Consider the following 15,456-nt stretch of genomic DNA (forward strand, 5'->3'; position numbering starts at 1 on the left):
GCGCCGGCGACTGTCATGGAGGCAGCAGATCTGCCTTCTGGCAGGAGGGTCTCGACCTGCAACACTCGGCATTACCTGCCAGGCGCGCGAGCACGGCAGCAGCTGGCGGCCAGTGTCTCCGAAGTCGCGGACTCCGATGGATCGCGGAGCTTACGGGAGCAGGAGCGCGTGGTGAGAGAGAGAGAGAGAGAGAGAGAGAGAGAGGGAGAGAGAGAAGAGAGAGAGAAAGAGAACGGTACTAAAAAGCTCGGTACCGAAAAGCTCGGTCTCGGGAACGCGCGAACTCGACTGTACGAACGTGAACGAGAGATTCGCCGCGGCGAGTGCAACGTGGGCCTTTCGCTCTCTCTCTCGGTGTGTGTTTTGTGTGTGTGTGTGTGTGTGTGTGTGTGTGTGTGTGTGTGTGTGTGTGTGTGTGTGTGTGTGTGTGTGTGTGTATCTCTGGATAAAATCGCGAGAGCGGAGCGTGTATTCGCGGGTATTCGCGGCCGGCGGCCACGGCGGTCTCGGAGAATCGCCGACGACGACGACGAGGGCAGCGTTGCGGCAGGAAGCGGCGCGTGCGGCCCCAGGAGAGCGACACGTCGCGATACGATCGATCCGTCAAAAGCCGTGCAGTAGCGGCACGCAGCCCGAGCGGCGGCGAACGCGCGAGCAGACCGTCCGCCCGTCCGCTGGCGATGGAAGAGATGTGTTGCTCGTGACGTCACCGAATTCCTCCTCGGTGCTGTTGCTGGAGCAGGCGGCTGCGACTTGCACTTGTCATCGCGCGTGCCTTCTTGTCCTCGCGTAGCCGATACACTCGCGGATACACTCGCGTTTCCTCGAGGAGGAAGAGAGAGAGAGAGAGAGAGAGAGAGGGGGGGAGCGACAGAACACGCGCGTGCGAGTGAGAGAGAGAGAAGGAGCGCGCGCATCGGGCGAAACACGTCGAGTGCGGAAACGGAGCGAGAGAAGTCGAGAGCGAGAGGAGAGAAAGAGAGGAAAATAAGGAGGTAGATACGGTAGAGCAAAAAGGAGCCGCCGGAGGAGCGGCGGAGAACGTATCGTGGGCGTTTGAGTGATTGTTGTTGCGGTGCTAGTTTCCATCGGGAGACACGAGCGATATGATGGAGGACGCCCTGTCGGAGGTACGTAACGGCCGATATATTTATAAATCGACCCGCCGTTTGCGTTCCTCGCGCGCGCGTTCCGTTCGCACGGACTTTTAAATTAATTTCCGCCGTGCGTTCTTTCTCCGTTCTTCGCAGGAGAACAAACGACTCGCATCGCTTTAACGCTTTAAACCCCTCGGCCGGGGAGTCGAGTGGTGCCGCAGCGCATTTAAATCACTTCAAAAAAAAAAAAAAGAGCGACGCTCTGTTGACGCTGTGTCGCGACGTACCGAATACTCTTGTCATCGCGGATTTTCACGATTGATTTGAAAATATTTCGGTGTTTCTTCATTCACAAGAGGCCATTGCAGTTCCTCGAATAAATAATGGACTGGAGATAAATTTGAAATGAACTTCACTGGGATCTTAATTATGAATTCGGGACTTGATTAAAGATAAATGACGATGAATTTATAAAATGTTACAAGTAAAACGATACTCGTAGATTTTAATAACTTAATCGATTTATTTATTCATTTGTTTTCAAATGAGAATTATCTTCAATTGTCGGAAAAATTGCAGACAAGAGAATATTCTATAATTTCGAAATATACTCTACATAGAATAAATATATGATATAATAATACGAATATTAAAATTTACAAGGGCCACGCCATAAATGATAACGCTGGATATAAAGGCTCGTTACAGGAAATCTCACAAAATATTTGCTTTTTATTAACTAATTTAATTCCGTTGAATTACGGTTAGATAATATAATATTGACACACATTGTTCTACGTTTATTCGCGTGATTAATTAACACGATAACACGTTTACATTGCGTTGAAATTATTTTTGTGAAACGTTTCCGTGAAACCTACAGCTTCGCTTTATTTAAGCTCTGATCGCCTATTTAATGTCTATTGAATTTCTAAGATACATTTCCTCTAAGATACATTTCTCGCGAGATATTCTCGGAAAAATTCCAATTCGCCGATAATCATCTGTATTTACGATCGCATCGTGGAATGCATCGCGAGGTTGTGGCTGTTCGGCTGCCAAAGCGCACCTGCTCGAAATCGATTGCGAACAGGCGAATCGGTTTTTCTTTCTTTCTTTTTTTTTTTTTATTTTTTTTATTTTATTTCTTTGCCGTCGCGTGGCACGGAACGTTCGTTCGTTTTCGATTGCGATTGCGAAACGAATTTTTTTCTCACGATATACGCGAGGATCGATGAATTCGAATAATCGCGTTCTTTCCTCCCTCCCACCCTCCCTCCCTCCCTTCCTTCCTCCCTCCTTCTCTCCCTCCTCTCCTCCCGTCGCTTTTCCCGTCCATCCATTAGAATGACATTCGAGTTCTGTATGGAGATAGCGACAAACGCGTCAATTCCGTTTGGTGATTTAAATCTCCATTATCAAGCGAAGAGCGTTCCCGTCCACTCGCGGCACAAATAATTCCGATTCTATCCACGCGATATATATATACGATTTATGCGACGCGAGGATTATAGAAGCATCCTTTCCTTCCTGTTTTTTTCCCCACTCCCTCGACTCCGGCCGTTTCTCTCAGCCCCTCGGTCGGAGGGTACGTTATTAATGGTAAAAGGGACACGATTTACGATCGATTTACGCGTGCGTCCGTTATTATCCGCTCCTCATCCGCGAGGAATTTACGTCGACCCCCGTCCGCGAAAATCGACTACCCTTATCGCGACGTCTGTTTTCACACTCGTCGTCTCTTATCATTACTATCTATTATCTCCGATACGAGCCAGATGATGACTGTAATTTCCTATTTACTGTATTTTAGATCCTCTTTGGATTTTCCAAAGCCCTTCCCTCGCCTCGCCTCGTCTACTTACTTATTTATCTCTCGACTCCAATCTTCTCGCGCCGCGAGTCATCTCGCCGCGAGTTTTCTCGCTTAAAATTCTATCGGGACGACGCCGGGGCGTCGAATTAGAATTTCAAATTGAATCCCATTGCGCGAAGGATGCGCCCTTTTCTGCAGTTAACTGCGTCTTCTCGATGTCCTGGTGCTTCTTCGAAACTTTGAAGAGAAAGAAAAATCCCTCGAGAAGTGTGATCTTGCATAAAATGTGATAGTCACTCCCGGTGCTCCGACCGTTTGCACTCCTGTTTCTTCGCGGGATTCGCGTTTCAACATTTGTATATTGTTGCATGAGCGGAATAAGTTTCGAATTCATTCTAATGATTCTCTGAAACTTCAATTATCTTCGTTCTTTATCTTTCCTCTCGTTTCGCATTTCTCGTATTGAATCTCTTGTTGAATTTCATTGAATCTTATTTAACCTAATTTTTATTTTCTTTTTCTCAATCCTTTTGATAAAATGAAAATGGAAAACTAAATTAGATTTTCATTTCGCGAGGATAAGATACTTATTTTATACACGTCTTTATTTATTTTATTATAATACTAATGAGATATTAGAAAGATGTTGGATCTTTTGGTCTAAATTATTAGAAATTAAAAAGTAAATAAGCAAGTTATCATCGAATCAACGAAAACTTTATTAGAATATTTTTCTATTTTCGGCAAATAATAACAACAGCATTGCTCTTTTAATACCTATAGCAATTAATTATAAAATATAAAAATAAGACGTTATGTCTTTTTATTTATCATTAGAAATTAAGTTAATTTAGAAAATAAGTAAGCAAATTATTAAATAGTTAAATTGGAACAAGAAAAATTTTACGAGAATAGTTTTCTATTTTTCCAACAATAGCGTACTCTTTTAATATCCACAGCAACATAATTAATTTCATTAAAGATATATCAGTTTTCATCTTTATTTTAACTACATCCTCTGTATTCAAGAATTAATTCAATTTGCATAAATATGACTTCTTTGCGGAATATATGGCTTATTCACATTCTCGTTTAAATTTTTAGATGCGTAGCACTCTGGAGAATTTTTCTCCAAAAAAAAAAAAGAAAATCCTTTTTTCAAGACCGGCCATTTCAACTTCTGGCGTTCAACTTCTTTGAATTCGGAATATGTGGTGGCATCATCCGTGGCATCTTACGCCCTTACATCCGTCTGCCAAGCGATAAAGAGACGACTGTATCGAAGTGGTCAAACGTGTCCTTTTGCTATGTGCTATACTTACACGCCTTCATACATTCTGCCGACGTTCTATTTATACCTGTAAGACTTGATAAAGACGAGCCTGAAACGAATTCTCGTCGTCTTTTACAAGAATACAGCTTTCCAAACCCGAAGTCGAAGGAACTCGGAAAGATTTATCACTTTCTTCAAAGTTGCCTTAATTTTAACGATTTTCCCACCTCGTCTTCATTTTCTATCTTCAATCGGAACTGGGATACTTAATGAAATCTGATCACCCCCCCCGTTTTTTTCTTTTTTCTTTTTTTTTTGTTTTTTAAACATTTAAGCTTTACGCTGCGGTTGTTATCGCATCTTGATATCCTTGAAGAATATTTTACTAACCAGAGAGAGTGTAGCTTGTTACGGATTTTTGCAGATGATAGTTACACATCCGATTACTTATCCTGCCTTATCTGCGTCAACATGTACAAACTTCGTTTACGATCCTTTATTTCTATCGCGTGTGCCGTGATTATTATTTTGCGATGCAAATTAATTAGGCGAGTTGGCAATCAATATCTAACGAATACAAAGTTACAAGAATATGAATACGAACAAAAAACATAACAAAGTTGATTCAAATCAACTTTTTGCAAAAAAAAAAGATAACTTGTGAATTATTGCTGTTCACGTCGAGATTTGCATATTGTTTTTTTAAAACGCAATTTGAACGAGAAAAAATTATTTCGATACATGAAAGGATAATGATTTGAAATGAAAATTGATTTACATTTGTCAATTTATTTATTCGAATTGCGTCTCCATTTATTATTTTGTCAGAAAGAAAATAATATATCTTGCATAATTAAATCATCCAATTTGCGATACGTATCAGCCTGTAAATAACTTGTTTTTAATATTTTTGATAAAAATTACAAATACATGCAACGTTAAATTTTAAAAATTAAAATAATTAGAAAATATAAAACGAAATAATACTATAATAATATAATAATAATTTATAATTAAAATTTTAGTAACAGGGAAACTGAAAAACACATATTTATTAAACAAGGTTATAAAATTAATAATTTTTAGTTTTGAATATATTATTTTAAGTGTTATATAATGCTGATTTAATTTTTTTTTAATTTATGTATCTACTTTTGTTTTATTTTACACTTATGCATTTCAAATATCTTTTATTGCAGTATTATCGAAAAATGAATTATTGTAACCAATTATTCCATTGTTAGTCAGGCGTGTTTGCGATTTGTCTGCGAACAAAAGTAACATTAATTTAAGTATGTATTAAATTAAGTATTAAAAGTAACTTGTCACGCAAGACGAAACGTTGCAAGTTCTCTGTCCTTTACAACCAATTGTATTTAATCGTGCCCTCGTTGTTCATGCTATGATGACGACATTCGTTATTAATCTAGCCAAAAATATAGAATTTAGAAATATATTTAGAAGTTTAGAAAAGTTTAGAAATTTAGAAATATAGAATTTTACGAGAGATTTGTATATACGATTTAGATAAAATTCAGTATTAATGGGCAGTGACTTACATCATATAACTGTACCCTGTACTCGAAGTGATTCATTCGCCTTTTCAAAGTGAAGATTCGAAATCGCAGAAGAGGCGGTCCCGAGATCTATTTTCACTTCTTCGTGTATTGATTAGAGTGTACTTTGCGTTTCAGTCACCTTGATTATGCAAAGTGATACGAATGCGAAGCGTCGAACGCGAATTTGCATACGTTTATTGGCAGTGACATAATCGAAGAGGTTTAAGTAGAAAAAAATATTAACGATAAAATGCCACCGGCTTTTGCGTTTGCTACTTGGACTTAGTTTTAGTTTTAGTTTTAGATCTTTCGATTATCTTCTCGACAACCAGTAGAAAGGACACTTTCAGCGGAAATTTACTATAATCTCTCGTTTGCATAAATCGATTTACGTTCGCAGTTGGACTTGTTCCTAATTTGATAAAAACGAAGATTGTGGTGAAGATCAGTCGTGTGGTCGAAACGCGAGTTCCAAGTCCGCTTTAATTCCCATACATTTCCATATCAAAGCAATTAGTGATCAGAGAACTGCGAACGTGTCGCTTTGATTGTGGTTATAATTCCCATCATTGAGGCTATTTCCCGGCGATGATTTAGCATGCGAAAGGCAGATGAAATCGGTTCTTGATATTTTAAATATCATTTCAAATAGTAATTGTTTCTAGATTAAATAAAAATAAAATTTTTAAATATGCAAAATATATCAATTTATACATAAATCAGTAATTTATGCAGTTACATTGTTGCCAATTGAAACTATGACTTTGTCGCCAATGTGTAACATTGTTCTCTTCATCTTAATAGATTTTCGACAGATTGGAAATGTTAGTTTTGTTCATTTTAATATACAATCATTTCATAAAAGTTTATTATAACAATTTTTTATTATAAAAGTAAAAATTGTCATACAATACAATATTACTTTGTCATTTCGTTTCATTACAATTTGATTTACTATATGACTACTTAAACGAATAGCTTGCGATTGTTATAATTTATAGTCGTCATTATGTCGGCAGAGATTATTCGATCCGTCTCTTTATTAGTGATTGCCATTTATGATTCTTTCTTTCTCATTTTGGGTGCCATTTCCTTTCTGAAATTCTCCTCATGACCGGCGGCATGATCTCTTTAACTCATTCGCGAACTTTCTCCGCGTTCTCGCTTTCACCGGTCCAAGAGAATTCGCATGGCAAGTTTATTTTTTATCATTTGTTAGAAAAACCCTTCACAAAATTTTTTTCCCTTATTCAAATTATTTTATTTTACAACTTTAACATTTTATAAATTTCATTTTGAATCAATCTTCGTATCTTCAAAATCCAGAAGGATACCTTTTTAGAAATAGATGAAAGAGATGTCTTCCCCATATTTCTATGTAAAATACAATAAAATACAATACTATTACTTGTTTGTCTTGTGATTCTTTTGTCTTTTATTTATTGTCCTCTCACTGGATACACAAATATAATTTACCTATCTACTGGAGCTACAGTTCTGTGTTTTCTGTGTTGCAATCCCGAGACAATAAATTTCAAAATTTACAAAGAAGCAAGGTCGTTCGTAAATTTAATCGGAGTTCTTGGCTAGTTGATGAAAAAATCATTAGAAAAAAAATCAAATATGGTCTTCTAATCAAAAGAATCCCTATCATACTTATGTACTGTGTAAAACATGATTGAAAACATTAACGATTTTCTGTTATTCTATTATTAATTTGTTTACAACATTATTACTGGGAATGTATCATGTATCGCGTTGATAAATTTTGGCAAATCATTTAATTTAACATATTAATTAATACTTTAACATGTAATATAGTAAAAATTATAAATATATATCATTATTTGTTATTTATCAAATATTCATAAAATATTACATATGTAATATAAGGGAGAGAAGGACAAATGAAAAATAGTTAATATAATTATTTAATAAGAGTAATAAAAAAATATATGTATATTTATATAAATATATATAAAATATTTATTTTTTTTATTTTATTCTCAAAATATATTTGGGAATTTTACTTAAATCTTTTTTTGGTAAGTTAATGAGTGACAATTTTGACATTAAGGAATTTGTCATTGAGAGAAATTGATTGCGACTTTTATGAGCGATTGCATTATTGGATAGTAATTATTTTGAGAGAAGCTTTCTTGATCGAAGAAATTGCGACTAACAGTGTTTCCTTGCGAATTGCTAAGTTAACGCCTTGGAAATTACTCCGAGTGTTATTAATGCATGCGGTGTTGCATGAAAGTTACATAAAATAACATAAAATAACATAAAATAACAGCATTAATATTTCCATAATAAGTTGCAATAATTCACATTTAATGGCATATCGATTATATTCTTGTTTGAAGTTGCCGAGTGTCAGATTTTAGAAACTCTTTTGAATCAGTTTCTGTTGCGTTTGTCAAAATTAATTATTATATCTTGTATTTACTTTAATTATTTATGTCACGGTTATGATATTTTGTCACGTTTTATTCAATACAAACGTAGCTCATATAAATTTTGTCTTATTTAATTCATTTAATTTTTATTTAATCTCGAGCTTGATATTCGTAATGTATTTCATAAAATAGAATTTTCTTTTTTTATATTATTTTGTGCAGGATACAATGATGGATTGTGGAGGGGATGGCGGAGGAGATGGCGGAGGATTGGAGGATTTTGTTGACTTAACTACTGACATCACAGATAATTCACGTACAATACGAGGTAATTTATCTATTATATTCCTATATACAGTCATTATCTACGTAATAAATGTCTATGTCTAAACAATTACATAATTATAAATAATTTATTAAAATTCAAAATTATTTTTAGAATTCAGAATTTTAAAAGAATACTTAGTACTTTTGGTATTTTTATCCCTCAATTGGGATTTGCATGTGAATGTGAGAGTAACGCACACAATATATTATATAATGGGCTTTAATAAGTGTGAGACATTCATAAAATGTGGGTTTCAAATGAGAATGAGATGATTATATTTGTGCATTGCGTTAGGTTTTTTTCTGATTATTTCAAATTATATTTTTATTCAATTACGTGATAACCGCGTATATTTCCGTTATTTTTTATGTATCTTTATTTTCTAGCTTTGTAAATCTTTATTGTGTGTGATATGGGATAAATTGAATTTACCCATTTGGATTGAATATGGCAAATTTGGCCTCTTTTTAAGACTTGAACGTGAAATGGAAATATTTTACGATGTCGTATATAAAAGCATATCTGCCCTAGCAAGAGAAAGGTTCTCGTGCCCTAGAAAATCTTTATTGGTGTTCCGTCGAAAAACGTCGCTGTTATGTCCCATAACAACGTTGGACCCTGCCGTTTTCTTTTTTAATGTCCTTCTCGAGCGTGAGAATAGCTGCATTAATTTTCACCTCTCAGTTGTTTGTCAAACGGTTAAAATTATTATATAAGCGTTCCGTGCTTGGAAAATATTTTTTCTAATTTCGTTTATAACGTTTGTTAATTTAATTAAGCGCATAAACAATAATTATATTTTTCATTTTCGCGCGAGACGAGGCTTGCCTCTCTATTTGTGACAACAATACAGTGGCTCCAATTAGTTTGCTGAATCGAAAGATTTTTATGGCGATAAATTCGTCAGGAGGAGGGGGCAGTGGGAGGGGGAGGGAGAGGGAAGGAGAGCGCAATCTTCGAGTCGCCTCGATTAAAACTTTTAATAAGGTGCAAATGACGTAGATACCTTCCGTAATAGCACAACTGCGAAACTTTGTACCCGTATTTATTCGCAAAGTGGTACGCGCGAGTGAGCTATTAAAATTTATTAGGTCGACGTCATTAATCACGGAATATAAGTCGGGTGCTGCTCGCTAGTATCGCGGGAGAATAGCTGTGCGTTTATTACCGTAGTTCACCCGATCTTCTCCTGAAATATGAATTCTCTATGCTAATGTCGGGCTTTTCGTATACGCGTACAGCTACAAGAATTTCTATTTACCGGCAAGAGTTATAGCCCCTCTCTCCTCCTCCCTCTCCCCCCCCCTCCCCGCCCTTCGTCGGAGCAATTTCAGATGCTATCGCTAAACGATATAGATTATAATGCAACTTCAAAAACGCGAGTAAACAAATTTACGATCGTCACGACGCCATACTTGATTCGATTAATTGCGATAAAAAGTCGATAATTTATGTATAATTTATTCAATACGCTCCATCATTATTGACGATCGACAAGTTTACTTTTTCGAATCGGTTATCATAAATCGCGCTCGCTTATCCGCGTGAAAAATATAACGAGTTATTCTGTCAATCAAAAATAAATTTTATACGTTCAAAATAATAATTATTTTTTACATAGTTTTTGACAGGCTACATTTTTCGTGTAATTTGCGTATGTTTCGAAGTAGGACATATTTCGTATATATTTAATATTTTTTATAACGTATGTATTTTTTTGGAGTAGAAACAGTTCGTGCATTAGATACTTTTCAGTCCCTTTAAATCGTTGCTTAACCTAACCCAACTAAACTTTGCTACGTAGACTATAGGAACAGGACATTTAAATGCGGGTATCCCTGTGGGAACGTCCGGTACAGAGAGTCGCATTGGTGCCTTTTGAGGAGGGATAGAGAGGGAAAGAAAGAGATGTCCGAAAAAAAGGAAGAACGAACGAACTCGCTCTCGCGACTGGTCCAGACTTTTCTATTATTACTGAGGAAAAAAAAAAAGGAATGAGTATGACGCGAATCGTAACACGTTCATTTGTTCTGTTTGAAAAACATTAACTACCCCCTTGCAAAAATAGTTGATTTACATATGTTACATTTGTTGGGATTAGATTATCTTACTTTTTTTAAATAAATAAAATTTTTCTACAATATCGCACTTCAAATATGTATCTCTTTAAATTTTAAATTGGACGTTCATATACTTATAAAAGTCAATCATATCGTGTATTTTTTTATATAGATATTTGAAAATCTAATTTTTTTTAAACGCATTCTACGCATTTGCGTTCATTAGAAACAATTTTTATAATTATAGCGTTAATCGCGATAATCGTAATAAGTTCTTCTAGGCCGAGTCCCGCGGCCAAAACGTACTTAATCGATCGCTGCCGTTTGATCGAAATCGCTCCCGTTCCCAGGAACAGGTATCTCGAAGTTACCCTCGTCGGAGAAACGACCTTTCCGCTCACCGCGACGGTGTGTGAAACGGCGAGTAATACACATATATGCATCGGGGCGCCGATGCATCGAATCGCATTATAATGCACACCACACACACATACACACACACACACACACACACACACACACACACACACACACACACACACATACACACACACCACACACGACAACGAGGGAGATGAGAAAGAGGAGAGGAACTCGTGCGAAATTCGGCGATTCGGCAGGGCGGATGCGACGGGGTGTGGGTTTCGGGCGACAGGTAGTTCCCGTGGGACGTTTATGGAGCAGAATTCCCACAGGACCGCAAACCGGGCCGTCGGCGGCGGGCCACTCATCGAATCGCGGTCCGTTTGTTACATATAATATCCACTCTCCCGGTCATTGTCGTTGATTCAACGCGAGAGCCTTTATCGCGATGTAATGCATCTGCACTGAAGTCTCCTCTTTTCGGGAGATTCTCAATACGGGACGTCCGATGACTTGACGGATTACCATTCTCACAATTCTCGACTTGTCGTGTTTTTTCTTTCCGTTTTCGTCTGTAAATGAATTTTCAATAGGTATATTCGTATAGTCTTATATTCTTCACTTTTTATTTGATATTGTATTGTTTGTATTTTTTTTTTTTTTTTTACATATGTTGATAATTACAAAATTGTTTAACGAAGCAAGCATTTTAAAATTTTAAAAATCACACACACACACACACACACACACACACACACAAATATTTTATAATAATTTTATAATAATATTATATAAATTTTTATTTTAGTTTATATTCAGATTGTCTTTGATTTCGCCGTTAGTTTCATTTATGTCGGCTCTTGTTAAAAAATTATTGAATTCTTTGGGTTTTATTTCTTCGAGTCAATCTTCTCGCATTAACGGATAATCTAGGCCGTTTGCAACCTGCGTAGATGCCGCCGAACGGTTGCTGACCTTGTTAGGCATGGACGAGGACGATGAGGACATCTTGTCGTCGTCGGAGGACGAAGGTGTCGAGGTAGATATCGACGAGCTCGAGGAGGACAACGAAAAAACGGATAATACCAAGTTACTCTGTCAACTCGCCGCCTCCCTAGCCCAGGAACTCAAGTACTCCCAGAAACAGTCCTCGAGCAGCAGAGTGCCGTATCAGGATCAAAGTTCGTTGCATAACGTGGAAATGCTGCAGGATACGAGTTACCTCGGGCGCGGTTGCCTTCAGGACCAAGTGGACCACCCGAAAACGTCCGTTCGTCAAAACGGTTTCGATCAGGACGATCTCGATTTTTTTGACGATCTCGACGAGCAGAACGCGAATTTCACGAAATTTAGAAACTTCGACGACTTCCGCCAGGAATCGCACAGTCGAACTTTCGCCTCCTCGAGCTTAGACCGTCGCCTGTGGACGGACGATCCGGCGGTCACGCAGACCGGAAAGTCCTTCGGCAGCCAGGACCAGGATCAGGATCTTGATTCCTGGACGGCAGGATGGGATGCTTGCGCCACCGAGGCTCTCCGGTATCTCGTCGAGGACGAGGGTCTACCGCTTCATCATCCCACTATCATCGCCATGAAGAATCATCTAGATCTGCAAAGGGAGAGAGCGTTCGCTCAGTACACCGGGTATACGGAGGCCAAGTCACAGGACATGAGTCTACTTTTGGATTGATGAGGCTTCAGAATTAAGGTAGAGAACGATTCAATTTGGTTCGTGCGACGTGTCTCGTTGAAGAATTAAAAATCTGGGATAAATTAATTTTGTTATTTAAATAAGGCAGGCATCGTTGTGCATCGTTGTGAAATCGTTTTGCGCAAGATTCTTCACTTTCTTATATATTTTTCTTTTCTTAAAGAGAAATCTTAATTTGCTTGATTCATAAAGATATACGTCATAATGTCATAAATAATTCAGCATTATTATTATGTTTCATTGATTCTGCTACTTTGCTCAGAAATAATGAATTGAATATTGCTTGATATACCTTTGTTGAAATATTGTTAATTGTTAGACATACATTCTGAACGAAGCATCAATTTGACATCGGTCCTACCTCTTGATGATTATAATTTCGAATAAACGCGTTCATACGCTGGATCGATATGAACGACGTTTGTTTGTTTTTTTTTTGTAACGTTGAGAATTTTGAAAATCGCCAATGAATATCTTAATCAAGGATTAAGAAAGTTTTCTTTGTTTTCAAAGAAATAGTTAATTCCTAGCGATACTTTTCGAAAAAAAGATGGCTTTGAACATCATTAAGGGAAAATATTTCTAGCAATTAGAATCATCAGACTGTAGAGAAACGTTCTGCGAATCAGAACTAGAATTATTCTTAAAACAAATTTCTAGGTTAGTTGTCATCGTAATTAAAAAGGTGATCGAAAGAATTAAGATAAGAATAACGGAGAAGAAAGGAAAATGTTAATTACTCATTATAAGAGGCATCGATGATCGCCAACAAAATATCGCAAAATGTTTTCGAATTGTTATAAAAAACAATTTTTTATACGTTTAAAACGTTTATTAAAATAATAGGCAATAGTTTATAAAACGTATTTACAAATAACTTTTTTTAAAATAATTTAAGAAATCGATTTTCTAAATTGCTGCGTTTTGTCGGCGATTATGAGCGAAACGATTTTCAGTCGAATCGTATACGAAAAAATTGGCTACAATGTCGACAATAGAAAAGAGAAAAATTTTAGCCCCGAAAATATTGTATATAATTCAGATTAGACGAGAGACGACGAGAGCTCAGAGATTTAGGTAGGAACTTATTCGGTCGTAGATCAGCGATTTTTTTATTTGTGAAAGAAATTATGATATGGAAATGTCTGAGGTCTCATGATGAATTATTCAATTTCAGTGATTTAAAATACGTATCTTCTTCGAGAGCACTATAGTAAAAGAGTAATTTTTTAGAGCTACATTATTTGTTAGACAACAAAAATATGCACATGGATCGTCCCAACATGTATCTCAAATCATAAAAGCTCATTGTAAAATCTCAGAAATTTCTATATCTTAAGGATCAGCAGAAGTGACAGATCCAATAAAATTATCTATTTCTTATCTATGAATAATTATCTGCAGATATATGTTTAAATTCAACGATATTTTATCTCGTAGAAACAATATTGAACATAATTATGACATAAAATTTTTTTAATGTGTTATAAAGTTACAAAGCCTGCTACAATGCAAATTTTGCAATTTAGCTGTTAAATAATTATAATATAATATTATAAATAATTATCTATTTCTTATTTGTGATGCAAATGCTTGTTTAACTTCAATCATTCTATTTCATCTCGTGAAATAAGAAATAATATTTTGCCATGCCTTTTTTTATATATTTGTTATAAAGTTACGAAAGTTGCTACAAAACTGGATTTTGCAATTCAATTTTCAAAAATTTACAATAAATAAAAATATTTCTAATTGCTTTATTTGTATTTATCTTGATAGTGCAAATTTAGTGACACATCGAAACAAATTATTTATTCTTGCTCTTTAAGAAAAAAAACACTCTGCAGTAGCTCGCAGACGTTTATTCTGATTATAAATATCGCAATTACATTGCAAATCTCTCAATGTTTTAGTTGTAACACATTGGGGTGAACAGAAATCATCTAACATCTAAGACAGAGATCTCCGTAGTTTCTCCTGCTGATCCTTATAACCGTTATTTAGGTCTTTACGATCATCGTTCCTCTCATATGGGAAATTGATCAGAACCGTGCGTCGATTGCAGTGTTGAATCAATCTTGCACATTAACAAAAAGAATAAAGAATAACAAAATGAAACGAGACGAATGAAACTGATTATTGCGAGTGATTCAGGATCGACGATTGACCTCGATCGTGCGTCACTTGTCAAACAGTTAAAGAGGCTTCACACCGTGATCGATCGTATGCAAAAGATCGAGATACGATTGTGGAGAAATAAATTGCGGAGAAATTTTGTAGTCCTCCTTTTCACGGATTTTTTTTTACCAGGGAAGTAATCGACGTTTCTTCCCCCCCCCCCCCCGTGACCGAATAGTGAGCTGTACATATGTATGATATCGTTTTAACTTATACACAACTATTGTTACTTTTACAATAAATCTCTGTAGATAACATTGACCAGTAAATAAACGACCGCTAAGCCCTTAATTAAGCCCGTCGTCTCGTTCTCGTCTCCCCAGTCCTTAAGCAAGACCGAGGTATTTGTTTTTACCATTCAATGCGCCTCAAAAACTGTACTCTTAAGCATTCCCTAAAAAGACCTGACTTTAATTTTATTATTAATGATTTATGATAAAATAATTTATAATTATGAAACTTTAATTAATCAAATCAGGGGCACAAATCGTAAAAAGGGACATCTCTCATCTCTTCAAAAGATTATTATACCGAACGTTATGTGTATGTCACGTGCACGTGATAATATAAAAATGTAACACTTTTATAATAAAATGAAAAACTTTTTTACGATACAACTACCGAGCTTAGTGAGTCCATAAATTTGGCCGTTTTTTTTTTTCTCAGTTT

The 15,456-nt window shown here is 36.3% G+C and overlaps 2 protein-coding genes across 2 annotated transcripts in view; both read left to right on the top strand.

The window, feature by feature from the left end:
• Positions 1-15,078, top strand: LOC105434210 (uncharacterized). Its single transcript, XM_089080217.1, has 3 exons — positions 1-171; positions 8,370-8,475; positions 11,852-15,078. Exons 1-3 carry the CDS (start codon positions 16-18, stop codon positions 12,586-12,588), a joined length of 999 nt encoding a protein of 332 aa, XP_088936343.1. The 5' UTR covers positions 1-15; the 3' UTR covers positions 12,589-15,078.
• Positions 12,465-15,456, top strand: part of LOC105434212 (uncharacterized) — a 13,747-nt gene continuing 10,755 nt past the window's right edge. Inside the window, exon 1 of the mRNA XM_089080218.1 lies at positions 12,465-12,606. The gene's annotated coding sequence lies outside the window, so the exon portion shown is untranslated. The remainder of the gene's footprint in view (positions 12,607-15,456) is intronic.

Source organism: Pogonomyrmex barbatus, unplaced genomic scaffold (genome assembly GCF_055798465.1).
Source record: "Pogonomyrmex barbatus isolate J1 unplaced genomic scaffold, ASM5579846v1 scaffold3, whole genome shotgun sequence".
In the NCBI taxonomy this organism is placed as follows: domain Eukaryota; kingdom Metazoa; phylum Arthropoda; class Insecta; order Hymenoptera; family Formicidae; genus Pogonomyrmex; species Pogonomyrmex barbatus.

Excerpts from the sequence above, each read along its gene's own strand:
- LOC105434210 (XM_089080217.1), top strand. The coding sequence starts at position 16 with ATGGAGGCAGCAGATCTGCCTTCTGGCAGGAGGGTCTCGACCTGCAAC. Across the intron at positions 172-8,369 it reads TACGGGAGCAGGAGCGCGTG|GATACAATGATGGATTGTGG; the intron begins GTGAGAGAGAGA and ends TATTTTGTGCAG. Across the intron at positions 8,476-11,851 it reads TAATTCACGTACAATACGAG|ATGCCGCCGAACGGTTGCTG; the intron begins GTAATTTATCTA and ends CAACCTGCGTAG.